General features: G+C 35.7%; 1 protein-coding gene across 5 annotated transcripts in view; it reads right to left on the reverse strand.

Moving 5' to 3' along the window:
- TRIM36 (tripartite motif containing 36) overlaps window positions 1–16,812 on the reverse strand; it is a 55,065-nt gene that overhangs the window by 12,484 nt on the left and 25,769 nt on the right. For 4 of the 5 annotated variants that reach the window (XM_012438725.2, XM_012438722.2, XM_012438726.2 and 1 more), the window contains 4 exons: window positions 9,359–9,684; window positions 6,465–6,611; window positions 3,509–3,604; window positions 11–264 (listed from right to left, as the gene is read on the reverse strand). In XM_012438725.2, coding sequence (XP_012294148.1) covers window positions 11–264; window positions 3,509–3,604; window positions 6,465–6,611; window positions 9,359–9,684 — 823 coding nt within the window. Of the gene's footprint in view, window positions 1–10; window positions 265–3,508; window positions 3,605–6,464; window positions 6,612–9,358; window positions 9,685–10,426; window positions 10,448–16,812 lie in introns of all 5 variants that reach the window. The other variant, XM_012438723.2, reaches the window with a different exon arrangement.

Consider the following 16,812-nt stretch of genomic DNA (forward strand, 5'->3'; position numbering starts at 1 on the left):
CAAAGAATACCTGAGGTGGAGCTGCTTTGCTGTCTGCACAAAGCATGACTGATCCGTCTCCTTTAGCACTTCTTGAGCGTATCCCACAAGTCCATTGTTCTCTAGAAGTCCCTGGTACTCTTCCATTTGAGTCTGAAATTTGTCTAATCTTAGTTTCTTAGATGAGTCAATTGCTTTCAAAACAGATGATTTCCTCTCTTCCAGAATTTCAAAGAGCTTTTCAAAATGTGTAATTGCTTCTTCTTTAGCCCTCTCTCCATTACACTATGAAAAACCAATTTATCCATTACACTAAGATAAAACAAAGCATCAACTCATCCGCTAAACCCAAATGGCTTTCCACAAAGTTCTACATAATTACATTTCCTCTATGTGATGACAAAATTATCAAAATTCAATAAAACCAACCTAGATATTATAAGGAAAAAAAAATTTGTCTGACTCTGAAATTTTCAGAACAATATTTTGGCATCAAAGAACAATTGACAACTTTTATTCAGATTTACTTTGTAATTTTATAATATTGTACTTCTTTAAGCTTTTCATCTCCAAAGTCTGGCAATAGACAATTTAGTCAATTAGATAACAATCTTTCAGTGGTATGTTAAAAAAAATCTGAAGCAGAAATGAATTGATTTAACCAAAAACAGAAAAACACAATTCCAGAGTTTTGAATTCATTTCAAATTCAGAAATGTTTAACCCTTTCTGCGCTACTCCAACTTTTAAATAAGTTTTAAGCCACAAAACTAAAATAATCACATTCTTTACTAAGATATAAAAATAAAAGTATCTTCACATGAATTTAATAATTAAATCTTGACTTAGCTGTGTGACCATATACTGATCATTTCACTTCTTTTTCTGTTTTTCTTTTCTGAAAATAAGGGATAAAAAAACTGAACAGCTTCTCTTCCCGTCCGTGAAGGGCATGGTTTCAAAGGCAGGAGTTTACTCGCTCCACTCGGGAACCAGAGGGGTTTCAAATGTAAAGTTCTTTGTCTGGGTTTCCCACACCTGGGATAGGTAGAGAAATCCAGGTGAGGCTCCTTTGTCTCAAAAAACTCAAGGGAAGCTCTGGGAGGAGGCGGCTTTGTAACTCAGAGTTATGGACCAAGCAGCCAATCCAGTATCAGAGTCCAAGATCAATCACTACAGAGGAAGTCTGAAAGAACTCCTTTCACTGGACGAGAACATGAAGGCAGAGGGAATAACTCAAGGGTTAAAACTCCAGCTGCTCCTACCTATAAGGATTCCTTCTCTGGGTCCCCTCCCACAACACCAGGAGCCCGCTTTCTTTCTTTCTCTCTTTCTCTCTCTCTCTCTCTGTCTCTCTCTCTCTCTAATAAATCGCTTTTCCACAAAACTCATTGGGTCCACATATTTATTCAAACGGCAAACTCACCATGCCTTTGGGACCCCTGTCCCCATTCTTCCGGGTTAGCGAGGCTAAGAACCTCTTTGGAACGGGGAGCTGAGTACACTCCCCCGGTTACAAAACCATTTAGATTTTTGTGAAGATTTTAAAAGGTTATTTACAAAAAGTACATACCACAATGTCACATACTCTAAATAAACATTCATACAAACTGTCATAAAATGATGCTAGTGTTTGTTAAACAGTCTGAATTCCTATAAAATCAGAGCTCAACATGATTTTCAAAACACAGGCAGAGCACTACTAAGCACTTATAAGACTCATAGACAGCAGCCAACAGAAAAAGTCTTCAAGAACATTCTGAAAAGCTGACAATATATGGCAGAAGTGTACTGTGCATTTTCCAATAGCTTCTAGCCAACACGTATAATAAAAGGAAATTTTTTCCAGATCTCTTCCTATTTCCTAACCCCAACAGCCACATATTTTTAAAAGGGAAGGAGCAGAAGATAGTGACATTTTGATAGTATTTCACTGACATCACAACATTAAATTCAGAAATATCATTATATATATAGATTTTTTTCCAGCTAAGTATAATTACAGATAAAAAAGACAGCATCACCATCATCACTGAGTAAAAGTCAAGAATGGAGGCAAGTTATGTAGTGTAAATAAAGATTCTGATAAGCCTACAGATACAGCTTAGGCAAATGATACAAAACAACTCAATAATGTCCCCAGGATCCCAAGGACTCAGTGTCTACATGAATACTTAATATGTAAGTTCATCAATTTCGAACCTATTGATGACAAACCCCAAAACAGATTCTGGGTCTTTACTTCAGAAATGAAGAGCAGCGGGACTGAGAGGACCAACAAACAAGGCTATTAATAAAATGACCAAAGACGCAACACTTGAAGCAACCTATTAAAGTGATAATCTGCTTATGTTGCGAAATTATACCATTTAATCTGACAAAAATATGAAAAAGAAAACGCCACTTTAAACTGAATGGAAAAATGAGTGACTTAGGGCAGTGAATGCAATCAGTAACAATCAGGAAAATAAATTAAAAACAAAAGCAGTGCTGGTAACGGTGTTAATTCGCATGATTTCTCAATGATTTCACCCTATACTGGAAAAAATATTTCTTCAAGTAACAGTGTCATACTAGCTGGGATGTTTTTATGTTTAATTACTAAAAAGGATCAGAAGTAATGGCTCAACTTTGTTTCAAACAGAGAAGCAAAACAAGTGTACAACAAAGTCAATGAAGAATATTTGGACTTTTAAAATAACCCAATCAAATCCTCTTTTACTATATTTTTTAAATGCTGCTCCTTTTCCAATTTTTTATTAAAGCATAATACACAAATGGAAAAATATACATGTAAGTATAAAGACTAATGAATCTTTACACACACACTCAATGTAACCAGCATCCAACAGAGAATCCAGATTAGATAAAAGAACATTACCAGTATCCAAGAAGCTTCCATATAAGCTTTCCAGACACTAATCTACCCCTCTTCAACTCTAACATCATTATCTAGTTTCAACTTTTTTGGTACTTTCTATAAATGTAATCAGATAGTATGTATTCCTTTGTATCTGGCACCTTCCTTTCAACATTACTGCAAGATTAATCTACACTGTAATGTGCAGCTGCAGATCATTTTTATTGCTATTTATATTCTACTGTTAATGGGCATTTATGTAGATCTTACTTTGTGACAATAACAAACAAGGCAGCCATGAACATTCTAATATACATCTTTTGAGGAACATATATAGGATATACACTCACGAATACCTGAAATTTAAAACAAACCTGGTCCAAGCCACATATGGTGCTTGAGATCTTGTTAATTGCCACACAAAGAGTTAATCATTTTTCCCTCTGTGTTCCAACATCATTTAATGACTAGCTATATCACAGAAGTGATCGCACAACATTATAATTCATTTTTAACATTTGTTTCCCTAGCCCCAGAAAAGCAGGGGTGAAATCTAACACAACTTTGTATTCCCAGCACATATATTACTCTCACGATTTTATGAACAAATGAATGAATGTCTAGATAAAATAACAATAACTTAAAATATGCAAGTTAGTTTATCACTTACCTCTGTTTCTTTCATTAACAAGTTTAGTTCAGAAATCTGACTCTTCACCTGGCTTTCCTTACCAATAAGGTAATCAATATCCTTTGAAAGCTTTTCCTGTTGAAACACATTCATAATACAAATGTACAAAATGGAAGTTTAACAAAGACCTTGCAGAATTTTTTTTTTTAATTACACAGGACTCATCCTCTTCTACGGCCTCTGATAAACAGACAATAAAATCAACTATGGCCATTATCATTATTAACTGAGAGTAAACAGTTAATGGCCTTAGGAACAGAGGGCCAAAGGATGTATGAAAGATTACAATCAGGTTCGAAAAGAGAACAAGGTAATAATGCTTAAATTAGTCAAAACTTCTGAATATAAAAATACTACATTTTTATTGTTCCATTATCATTCCTAGAGCTCCTACTACTAAGGCTTCTAAATAAACTGAAGAGTAGCAATTCAAATAGTTTTGTCTTCAGATTTTATAATTCTCTCGCAAGCACCCATGTGCGTACACACACACACACACACACACACACACCCCATACACTGCAGGAATAGCAACAAAAACCCTTCCAAAATAATACTCACAGTCCATCACAGCTTATTAAATAGTTACACAATAAGGAAAATACAGTTTTACAAAAATAGGCAATTTCCAGAGCTCACTGAATAATCTGTCTGTAAGGCAGACATTCTGAAATAAGTATAGTGTCTTTCCCATAGAAATACCATCATAGGTTTTGGTAAGATCCCTGGTCTTGCCCAGAAAACCTACTCTGAAATATGCAAAAAATAAAACACAAAAGCCCTGAAACACCATAGGGTAAAAAGTTATAACAGAAAAATGTTATATTTGGAGTCTAAATAAGAACATCCAGAAAACGTCTCTCAAGCTGTAGCCCTTACAGGCCAATCTGAGCATTTCAGGCTCAGTTACCACCGGTGCTCTAGAAGAGGGCACTATTAAACACTAAACACTATTCCACAGGCTGAGAGGTACTTCTCAGCACCAACTTGAAAGTAAAATGACAATTCTAATACCATCCCTATCAGGCCTATGCAGAGACCAGAAGTACTAGGTGCAAGTGGTGGTACTCTTTTTTAACTACACTAGCAATGAGATAAATTTGGCCATTTAAATTGAAGTAAGGCTTAGTTCTATGATAGCAGCTTAAATTATAACTACAAGATAGAAAAATATAAGTTAATTGGGTCAAAGAGGTAAGGACCAGAGAAGAATAGATGACAGAATTCAAAGCATGATCTAAAAGCACCACACTCTCTGAGTTTTAATGCTCAAAGTATCTGACCAACTATACCTTTATCTGAGAATAGCTTTTATCTGAGACAGCTCCAGTCATAATAGTCCCCTCAAATCTAGCCAGTTTTTTTTTTTTAAAAGACTAGATCAGTTTTAACCAAGTATCAGGACGTCCATTTATTCACAGGTCTCCAAAAAGTATATGCACCAAACACTGAAAATAAACACTGAAAATTAAAATGTAAAAAGACAAGGCTACCTCTAACTCCTTTAGATAAATCAGGACCCCAGTTCTCTAGGAACTAATCAGAGGCTAATTTCTCAGGGACTCCAAAATTTCTTAGAAGTTTTTCTCTGGATCGGTGGTTCTCAAACACTGGTGTATATCCGAGTCTCCTGAGGGCTAACCAAAAACCCTGAAGAGATGCAGCTTAGTCCAATGAGGCCACAGTTTGTAAGGCATGTACCTAAGAAGAGACTTGTAAAGAGAAAGAACTCCAAAGAGGCACAAACCGGTCTCCCTTACATATTCAGCAGTTGTCATCAACTCTTGTGTATAAGGAAACTGCCCAAGGCCAGGCAAAGAATCACCCTAAAGCCTCAGAGGAAACAATCCCAGGAGCTTACCCAAGGCTGGGAAGAGTGCCTGTTCCCCACCAGCCAGTCCAAAAAAAAAAAAATCACTCAAAATTCACAGGACACTGAAAAGAGTAATAAAAGGCTTTTACTTCAATACTCAGGTAAAATTAGCCCTTAGAACTAAATGTTGTTCTGTCTTGCCTCACAAAGTAAGACCCCAAAGTTTCCAAGTAACTTAATCACATATTCAAAGAAAACAGTATTTGTAGGAATATAAAATTGTCCAATAACTGGCAGCCAATCAAAAATTACCAGGCATGCAAGGTAGCAGAGAAATATAAACTCTAATGAGAAAAATAATCAATCAAAACTGACCTACTAGTGAAACATGAGAAAATTAGTAGGCAAGAACAATTAAACAATTATATGTATTCCATATGGGCAGAGAAGATAGAGCACAACACAAATATAAAATGTAAAACATGAAACAGTTTACATATATGTAATTATATAGAGGCAAAAAAATGCATACACATACTGTTAAAGAGAGGAAGGAAAATGGGTAGTAGGTACATAGATGATTTCTTTTAAAAATATTGTTTAAAGGGAAAAAGAATAAAACAAAAAAATAGTATCATACCATTGCCTGCTTTGCTGCTGATTATCAAATTTGAAAGTTTTAAACATTATCAATAAAACTAACAGAAAGGAAGTATTTCTAAGGGTCCACCAGAATGAACAAAATACTAATTCTAAGAATCAAGTGTCTTAAAAAGCCACAACCCTTCAAAGCTTCAAAGTATGTCTTTCCTATGTACACACCCATTATAATAGACATTGGGCTCATTTAGGGATCATGATGAAGTATCCTTCATCCTTTTCTCTTCCCTCAGAATTCAGAGCTAATATAACATAGGTATCAATATATGCCAGGTCTTATCAGTACTACAAAGAACTGCTGATCAGGAATACTAACAACCTAACAGTAGTAAATCATTAAGTAACACTTTAACTCATTTTAGTAGAAAAAAGACCATATAACACACCATGATTTTGTAAATGAAAAAGTTAAAGGCATAAAGTTACAAAGAATCAAAATTCTGTTCCAAAAATAAGTCCTACCTTTAAGGTTTTGTAGGCACTGCTCATAGTGGTTACACGGTGGTTGGAATGATTACCACCCAACTTACAGAGATGGCAAACTGGCCTCCTACATAATTCACAGTACATGTTTATTCTCTCTGTTTCATGTTCTGGGCACATTAAAATCTATTGAGTAAAGAGTAAAAGTGTGATTAAAGATCTAGGTTTCAAGTAATCTGACAAACTACCAATATGCCAAGATTTGCTTTATAAAACCACTAAATAAAGCCATTTAAGTGAATATGAATGTAAAAAGAAATAAAAATGCTTGATACATCACATGAAAATTCTCTATATCAGAATTACTATTTTTCAATTTGAGGGTTCAAATGATTAATATGTACATGTTGTCTAGGGGCATACCCCATATCTCGTCATAATATGTAGATGTTATTTCTCCAAAACTTTTGGATAAGAAAGTGAGAGTTTCATTCCTATCAGATTCAAGTGGAATCAACACTTAACCAAGTTAGAAAGGCCATCTGACCACACTGACAAGGCAATTCTTAACGATTATAGTCAATATTTTTAATGAAGTACTGCAACAATTTATGAGACTCATGGCCTTAGTAACAGAAATCCATTACTAAGAGTCTCAGAAAACTTTGTAAACTTCTAGATGTGTTTGCTTTTACAAATTGCAAATGCACTGACCAAATTTGGAAATCTTTTTCTGATTTGTCTACCTTTTTATTTACTCTGTAAACTATCTTCATAGAGGATTAAAAGCTATCTGATAAATAACATAAAATTTTATGTAAAATAACTGTTTTCATTTGATAGAAAGGGGAGATTCCTTTAAGTTAGTATGTTAATAAAATCCAAAAGTTGTTAAAGATTCCAAAAGATTAGATTTTAAGCAACTGTAACTGGTCTAATGACTTACAGACATTTATTTATTTATTTGAGTCTCGCTCTATTGCCCAGGCTGGGGTGCAATGGCACGATCTCGGTTCACTGCAACCTCTGCTCACTGCAACCTCTGCCTCCCGGTTCAAGCGATTCTCCTGCCTCAGCCTCCCAAGTAGCTGGGATTACAGGCATGTGCCACCATGCCCAGCTAATTTTGTAACTTACAGACATTGAAAATGAACAAACAAAAAGTACAATATGGAAAGTCCTAATACCAATATGTAGGTTCAGGAGAAAAACAATTGGAAAATATTTCAAGTTTATCAGCATGTCCAAGTGTTTACATCCCCAAAGCCATTACATTTGAAATAAAATACAAAGTTTGTCTATCTGCAAGAAAGGATCAAAAGAACTCAACTTTATAGGTAAATAGTCTAGACCAATAGAGATACCATTTTGGACACCAATTTAGAATTTTACTATATTGAGTAGCACTAACTACTTAAAAAATAAAATTTTTCTCAGTATAACCTATTAATATTTCTCTGGTCTTCTCTCATTTATCTTTTATTATATTTGTAAACAGAAACTGTAAGACTATATTCAAAATTTCCTTATACCTATAATTCACAAAAACCGAAGCCTAATAAAATTCATTTAATCAACAAAGGTTATTTCATGGTAGAACAGTTATAATCAATTTAATTAATGATTTAAAAGAAACATTAAAACATCAGGTTGAAGTCACAATTTTTTCTTTTTTTTTTTTTGAGATGAAGTCTTGCTCTGCTGGCCAGGCTGGAGTGCAGTGGTGTGATCTCAGCTCACTGCAACCTCCATCTCCCGGGCTCAAGCAATTCTCCTGCCTCAGCCTCTCCCGAGTAGCAGAGATTACAGGTGTGTGCCACCACGCCTGGATGACTTTTTTTGTATTTTTAGTAAAGATGGGTTTTCACCATGTTGGCCAGGCTGGTCTCGAACTCCCGACCTCAGGTAATCCACCCATCTCAGCCTCCAAAGTGCTGGGTTTACAGGCATGAGCCACTGTACCCAGTGAAGTCACAAATTTTTAAAAATTGATGGCCTTGAGCCTTTAAAATGAGGAACATAATTGAGAATTAAAAGCTATCTGATAAATCTACTGCCAGACTTACACAGTTTGAGAAAGGTCATTCAAAATGTGATAACATAGATTGTTTTTGCCTTAATCTACCTATCCTTCACTTTTAATATAAGAAATAATAACAATTTCAAAAAATCTTTTGAGATTTTTTTCTCCATTTTTTTTTACTACAAATTAAAGGTTTTATGCTTAGGAATGCAAATAGATTTTCATACATAAGTTACTAAGTTATAAGGACTAAGAACTTTGAAAAACTCAACGATAGGTTTTAAAAATCTATGTAAATCAGAAAGAAGTGAAGATATCAAAAGATCAGTCTTCTTTCCAGGCACATAGCAGGGCAAACAATACATAAACTTCTTTTGGGCAATATTAAAGAAATTACTCAGAATGTTTAAGAAATGCAAATTCTACTTCAGATAATATATAACCATTATATCACAAGCTACAAAATATTAGGCTCTAATCACCATTATTCATTGTACAATTTTAGCTAACTAAAAACAGAAAAATATGTTTTTAGTTAAACCTTTTAAGCAATTACGGATTTATCACACTAAAAGCACAAAAAAGCTTTTTAACTTTAACCATTTCAATCTTAAAGACTATATCTGAGATAACTTTCTTTAATCAGAGTTAACACTATGAACATTCATTGTATTATATCACACTGGATAGTAATAGAAATAAACCACAATATTGCCCTCTATTAGTGAAGAGTTTTAGCCTCACAGTAAGTAACTCCAGCAACTAGGCCTTAAATTCTTATACCTGCTTTTAAAGTTATTTCCTTTCTGTCAAGTTCTAGATGCAATAATTTATTTCATAACATTAAGTTATATAAGTTTCATAACATTAAGTTAAAATAACATTCTAACTTAATAAAAACTTCACTTACCTTGGGCCTAAAGTTAGTAGTTGGGCCAACATACTCATGCTGAGCTTTTACAGTACCCCAAGGATGATAAATTTTGAAGCATTCATTACAGTAACTTGCACTACAGTCCATGCAGCTTTTTGTAGATTCTTGAGGCGGTGGTTTACAAAGGTCACACATAATAGCTGTGGCTGCCCTAGCTGCCTGCCGGTATCTTTCAACAATAGTTTCCAAAGTGAAGTTTCGAAACAGACCATTGATCCCTCGTTCTCCAAGATCCACATCATGCTCACAGCCAGGGCAAGGGAAAATTGTTGTCCTCGGGGTCAATGAATTGCGCTTCCAGCCTGTGTAATTAATATGTCTTTGTTTAGTTACGGCAGTAGGAAAATGATTAGAATGAAGAAAAGAGGAGTCATGTCTTAAAGACATAACTACAAATACATCACAAAAACAGTATCCAAAGTGGCTCCACGTGAATAAATTTGAATTGTGAAAATGTTTTTAAAATTTTTCCTTAGTATACAAAAGACAAGCTCAAGTTACTAAATAGTTATTAAATCAAAAAGAAAAATATTCTATAGTAAGTCCACATAAAACCCATACTAAATCAAACATAGATAGGTAAAACACATAATACAATACTACATGTGGTCAAGATCTTTTAAAATTATATAATGAGCATTTATAGCTACCTTTATATACCATATCCAAAGGCATTTAAATGAACACAGTCATTGCTGACTGACAGGAAATGAGTCAATACACGAAAGAGCAGGGCTCCCTAGGACAAGGCCCATGAAGAGGCGCCAGGCAGATCCATAAACTATTTGAAATTGTGCACAAAATATCTATATACATATGCAAATTTTCTGGTTAAGACCCACAGCTTTTATTAGATTTTCAAAAGAGTATGTGATGTGACCACAAAATTTTTAAGAATACTACGACAGAGGGTTTCCCACTGTAGTATTGTTTTATCTGGAAAAATTCAGTAGGGAAGATCATTAGTTAATTGAGTGCAATCTATAGAAAAGTGAAAAATTCATTCATAGACCTATAATTTAGTGATTTTTAAAAGGGACCAACCATTTAATATCTTCTTATGACCTGAAACAAAGAATCATTAAAATTACTTAATTCAGTAAGCCAAAAGTTACCACAAAAATACTACCAATAATTAACATATATAATACAATGATGACCTTGAACATCACATTTTTGTTCAGCATTATTATCCTGATTTTAATAAATCAAGAAACCAACACATGACAGTCCTTACCCACTGGTTCACAGGAATCCAGGGTTGTCCATTTTCCACAGGAGCATGCATATCATATTCTCTCATTTGTAAATCTGTTCTTAAGAGTATGAAGTCTTAGTTGCTCACAAAATAACTCCCTTAACATAAACACAAACTTCTTAACCTATGCCTTCTTTTACACTACCATGTATTCAATACCAAAAGTGAATGGTTAAACTTAGTATACCACACTACAAAAGGTCTTTAAACAGCTACATCAATATAGCCTTTGCATATAACTGTCATCACTCAAAAAGAATATCTTAAAAGATGTCTGACATGGTATCAGTTCAGGTAAAATTTAGCAATCAGCCTATAATATTACTTATAGGAAGGGTTGTTATAGCATGCTATATGGCATTGGGCCCCAAAATGTACTTATACAACAAACATGCAGAAAATTTTTAATATCTTCCTTTAAAGATATTTTACCTTTACATTTTTAAACATTAATGCATACAAAAAAGCTGCCCATACAAATTTGAAAATCCTAAAATATATGAAGGTAATAATTCTAAAAACATGCAATACAATCCAAAATCTTTCACACCACAGCAGGCATATAATGAAATAAGCAGCAAAGCTACTTTTAAAACACATGCCAATGAAAATTTCATTTAGGAAAACAAAACAAGCCAAACAATTCTGGAAATGATTTGGTGCAGTGGTCAAGTTTAAACAAATGGAAATTCATATTTAATTGCAGGTTTCCACACATGAACTAGGTGATGAAAATTTAGAATAAGAGAAAACTAATCTCAACAGTTGATGTTAAAAAAATGAGTTATTTTTGGTTTTATGAAGATTATGATCAATTAAGTAATGGGATAAAGAAAAGTAAATAATGACAACAAAATCATGTTTTAATATGCACGCTGGTGACACCCAAATTTGGGTCCTCAAAAATTTGAAGGAAAAAAAAGTTTTGTCCCTTTTCTGTATACTTCTGCTAACATGGTGTAAAACACTAAACTTCTTAAATCAGATATTAAATTAAGACATAATTTTTCACAACTCATTCAAATAGATATCTTGGCTATCTTTCTAAACAGATCTTGAAAGCTCTCAAATATTTCTTACAAACTTGAAAGAACTTTTATTTCATCTGTCTTATACTTCTTTCATGGTTTTCATAAAAACAAACAGATGTTCAGAGCAATAAAGAAAATGAGAATCTTAGGATATTCTGGGAAATAAACCTAATGAAAAAATCAAGGCAATGGAACTAAGAACAAAATGTAAGAGTCAACTTTCTACTTTCTATGGCTGTGCTATCTGATACAGCAGCCATTAGACACATGTTACTTTTAATATTTAATTAAAATTTAATAAAATTTAACATTCAGTTATTTGGTTACCATAGCCACATTTGAAAATCTCAAGAGCCACATGTAGCTAATGGCTACCGTATTATATGATACAGAGTTGAACATTTCCATCATAGTAGGAAGTTCTATTGAATAGTATTGCTCAATTACATTTCCCTACTTACATTTTCTTTTACAACGTAAAAGAAAAATAGAGGGATCATGGCGGACAGGAGAAAGGACTAGATTGCAGCTCCGACAGAGCAGCATGTGGAGGCCCGCATTGTGAAATTTTGCTCCAGAACGACTACAGAAATTAGGAAACCAGGAGGACCCACAGACCCCCTGAAGGAAGCAGATTGCTCCTGCAGGACCCGGGAGACACCCCAAATACTTCAAGTGCTCAAACTGTGAAGTAGAAAAGGGAGATTGTCTGTCCCCGAACACACCTCCACTGGGGAAACTGAAGGCCTGGACAACAGGAGAAGACTTTGACCTTACATGGAGCTGAGTCAATTTAGAGAGCTGAGTGAAATACAAAGGTAAAGGAAGCAGCAGGAAAACCCCTGGAAGCTCAATGGACCCCCATTAACTCATTTTTGCCTGGTCTCACAGGGATCCTTCGGGAGGGTGGCCAGAGGCCCTGGGAAAAGACCGCAGGGGAAGGAAATCTCCAGATGAAGTTTCTAACAATTTGAACTGATCGATAAGCCTCCTGGCCAGAACTTGGGAGACAGTGTAAATCCAGTGTACAGATTCTACAGGCAAGAGAAGAAGGAAAGCCATACTTGCTCTTGCAGCTAGGAGATGAGTAGACTTCAAGTTCTCAGCCCTGCTTACCAACTGTCTGGAAACAAACTTGGTACTGTTGTGGGGGACACAGTGGAAGTGACACTGGCCCTTTGGATTCTGTGAGAGCTGGGGGAGGCATGTGACTGCTGGCTTTCCCCTACTTCGCTGACAACCTGCATGACACACCAGTGGTGGCCATAATCCTCCTAGGAATGTAACTCCATGGACCTGGGAACCTCTCAGGTCAGCCACACATGGCTGGGAGCCACACAACCTCTGAGGGAAGCCCCCAAATCAGCCACAGCAAGAGCTGCTCAAGCAGAGTCAGAGCTCAGACACATCTAAGCCCTGCCCCCACCCAATGGTCTTTCTCTACCTACCCTGGCAACTGAAGAAAAAGGGTATATAATCTTGAGATTTCTAGGGCCCTGCTCACTGCCTTTTCCTCCCCATACCACCACAGCTGATGCTTTCTGGAAAGTGACACCTCCTAGCAAGAGGCCAACCAGCAGAAAAACAGTGCATTAAACCACCAAAGCTAAGAAGTTTACAGAATCCATTTCATCATCTGTCAGTCACCTCCATCAGAACAGGTGCTGGTGGTATCCATGGCTGGAAGACTCAAAGACGGTTCACATCACAGGACTCTGTGCAGACAACTCCCAATACCGGCCTGGAGCCTGGTATACTTGCTGGGTGGCTAGATCCAGAAGAGAGAATCACTACAACTTCGCTCCCAGGAAATGGAGGATACATCAAAAAACATCCCATGGGACAAAAGGAACTGAACAGAAGCCTTGAGGCCTAACCTTTCCTCTGACAAAGCCTAACCAAACAAGAAGAAACCAGAAAACCAATTCTGGTAATGTGACAAAACTAGGTTCTTTAACACCAGCAAAAATCACACTAGCTCCCAGCAATGGACCCAAACCAAGAAGCCATCCCTGAGTTACCTGAAAAAGAATCCAGGAGGTAAGTTATTAAGCTAATCAAGGAGGCACCAGAAAAAGGCAAAGCCCAAGGAAATCCAAAAAATGATACAAGAAGTGAAGAAAGAAATGTTCAAGGAAATAGGTAGCATACATAAAAAGCAATGAAAACTCCAGGAAACAATGGACACACTAATAGAAATGCAAAATGATCTGGAAAGTCTCAGCAACAGAATCGAACAAGGAGAAAGAAATTCAGAACTCAAAGACAAAGTCTTTGAATTAACCCAATCCAATAAAGATAAACAAAAAATAAGAAAATATAAACAAAGCCTCCGAGAAGTCTGGGATTATATTAAATAACCAAACCTAAGAATAATCAGTGTTCCTGAGGAAGAAGAGAAATCTAAAAGTTTGGAAAACATATCTGAGGGAATAATTGAGGAAAAGTTCCCCAGCCTTGCTAGACCTAGACATCCAAATACAAAAAGCACAAAGAACACCTGGGAAATTCATTGCAAAACATATCATTGCCTAGGCACATTGTCATCAGCTTATCTAAAGTTAAGATGAAGGAAAGAATCTTAAGAGCTGTAAGACAAAAGCACCAGATAACCTAGGGAAAACCTATCAGATTAACAGCAGATTTCTCAGCAGAAACCCTACACGCTAGAAGGGATTGGGGCCCTACCTTCAGCCTCCTCAAAAAAACACAGTTATCAGCCAAGAATATTATATGCAGTGCTTCATATATGAAGGAAAGAGAAGAGTCTTTTTCAGACAAACAAATGCTGAGAGAATTCAGGACAAGCAAGTCACCACTAAAATAACTGCTAAAAGGAGCTCTAAATCTTGAAACAAATCCTGGAAACACATCAAAAGAGAACTTCTTTAAAGCATAAATCACACAGGACCTATAAAACAAAACTATAATTTACAAAACAAAAAGAAAACACAAAAAACAAAGGTATGTAGCAGAAAACAGCAAGATGAATGGAATAGTACCTCATATCTCAATATTAACTGAATGTAAATGGCCTAAAAATCCTCCACTTAAAAAAAAGATAAAGAATTGCAAAATAAGTAAGAATTCACCAACCATCTTCTGCCTTCAAGAGACTCACCTAACACATAAGGACTCACAAAAACTTCAGGTAAAGGGGTGGAAAAAGACAGTTCATGCAAATGGACACCAAAACCCAGCAGGAGTAGCTATTTTTCTACCAGACAAGACAAACTTTAAAGCATAGCAGTTTAAAAAGACAAAGAAGGACATTACATAGTGATAAAAGGCCTTGTCCAACAGGAACATATCTACAATCCTAAACAAATATACACCTAACATAGGGGCTCCAAAATTTATAAAACAATTACTAATAGATCTAAGAAATGAGACAGCAACACAGCAGTAGTGGGAGACGTCAATAATCCACTGAAAGCCCTAGACAGGTTATCAAGACAGAAAGTCAACAAAGAAACAATGGATTTAAACTACAGCTTGGAACAAATGAACCTAACAGTTATTATATGCACAACATTCCATCAAATAACCAGAGAATATACATTCTATTCAATAGCACATGGAACTTTCTCCAAGATAGACCATATGATAGGCCAAAAAACAAGCCTCAACAAATTTAAGAATACTGAAATTAAATGAAGCACTCTCTCAGACCACAGTGGAATAAAACTGGAAATCAACACCACAAGGAACCTTCAAAACCATGCAAATACATGGAAATTAAATAACCTGCTCCTGAATGAGCTTTGGGTCAAAAAAATGAAATCAAGATGAAATTTAAAAATTATTCAAACTGCATGACAAAAGTGAAACAACCTATCAAAACCTCTGGGACACAGCAAAGGCAATGCTTAGAGGAGCCCCAAACACCTACATCAAAAGGTCCAAAAGAGCACCAACAGACAATCTAAGGACACACCTTGAGGAACCAGAGAAGCAAGAACAAACAAAACCCAAACCTAGCAGAAGGAAGGAAATAACCAAGATCAGACTAGAACTAAATGAAATTGAAGCCAAAAAAAAAAAAATACACAAGATAAATGAAACAAAAAAGCAGGTTCTTTGAAAAGATAAATAAAACTGATAGACCATTAGCAAAATTAACCAAGAAAAAAGGGGAGAAAATCCAAATAAGCTCAAAAAGAAATGAATCAGGAGATATTACACTGACACCACAGAAATACAAAAGATCATTCAAGGCTACTATGAACACCTTAATGTGAATAAACTAGAAAACCTAGAAAAGATAAATTCTTGGAAAGATACAACCTTCCAGCTTAAATCAGGAAGAATTAGATACCCTGAACAAACTAGTAACAAGCAGTGAGATTGAAATTGTAATTTTACAATTACCAACAAAAAAGTCCAGGACCAGATAGATTCACAGAATTCTACCAGACATTCAAAGAATTGGTACCAATCTTATTGACACTATTCTATGAGATAGAGAAGGAGGGAACCCTCGCTAAATCATTCTATGAAGCCAGTATCACCCTAATACCAAAACCAGAAAAGGACATAACCAAAAAACCTACAGACCAGGCTGGGCATGGTGGCTTACGCCTGTAATCCCAGCTTTGGGAGGCTGAGGTGGGCAGATCACCTGAGGTCAGAAGTTCAAGACTAGCCTGATCAACATGGAAGAAACCCTGTCTCTACTAAAAATACAAAAGAGAAATAGCTAGGCATGGTGACACATGCCTGTAATCCAGCTACTCAGGAGACTGAGGCAGGAGAATCACTTGAATCCGGGAAGTGGAGGTTGTGGTGAGCCAAGATCACACCATTGCACTCCAGCCTGGGCAACAAAAGCAAAACTCCATCTCAAAAAAAAAAAAGAAGAAGAAAAAGAAAAGAAAACTATAAACCACTATCCCTGATGAACATAGAAGCTAAAATCTTTAACAAAATACTAGCTAACTGAATCCAACAACATATCAAAAAGATAATCCACCATGATCAAGTGGGTTTCATATCAGGGATGGTTTCACATATGCAAGTCAAGAAATGTGATACACCATGTAATCAGAATTAAAAACAAAAGTCACATGATCATCTCAATAGATACAGAAAAGGCACTTGACAAAATTAGCAACCTTTATGATTAAAACTCTCAGCAAAAT

This window comes from Aotus nancymaae, unplaced genomic scaffold (assembly GCF_030222135.1).
Source record: "Aotus nancymaae isolate 86718 unplaced genomic scaffold, 86718_ANA_hifiasm-v0.15.2.pri h1tg000014l, whole genome shotgun sequence".
Classification (NCBI taxonomy): domain Eukaryota; kingdom Metazoa; phylum Chordata; class Mammalia; order Primates; family Aotidae; genus Aotus; species Aotus nancymaae.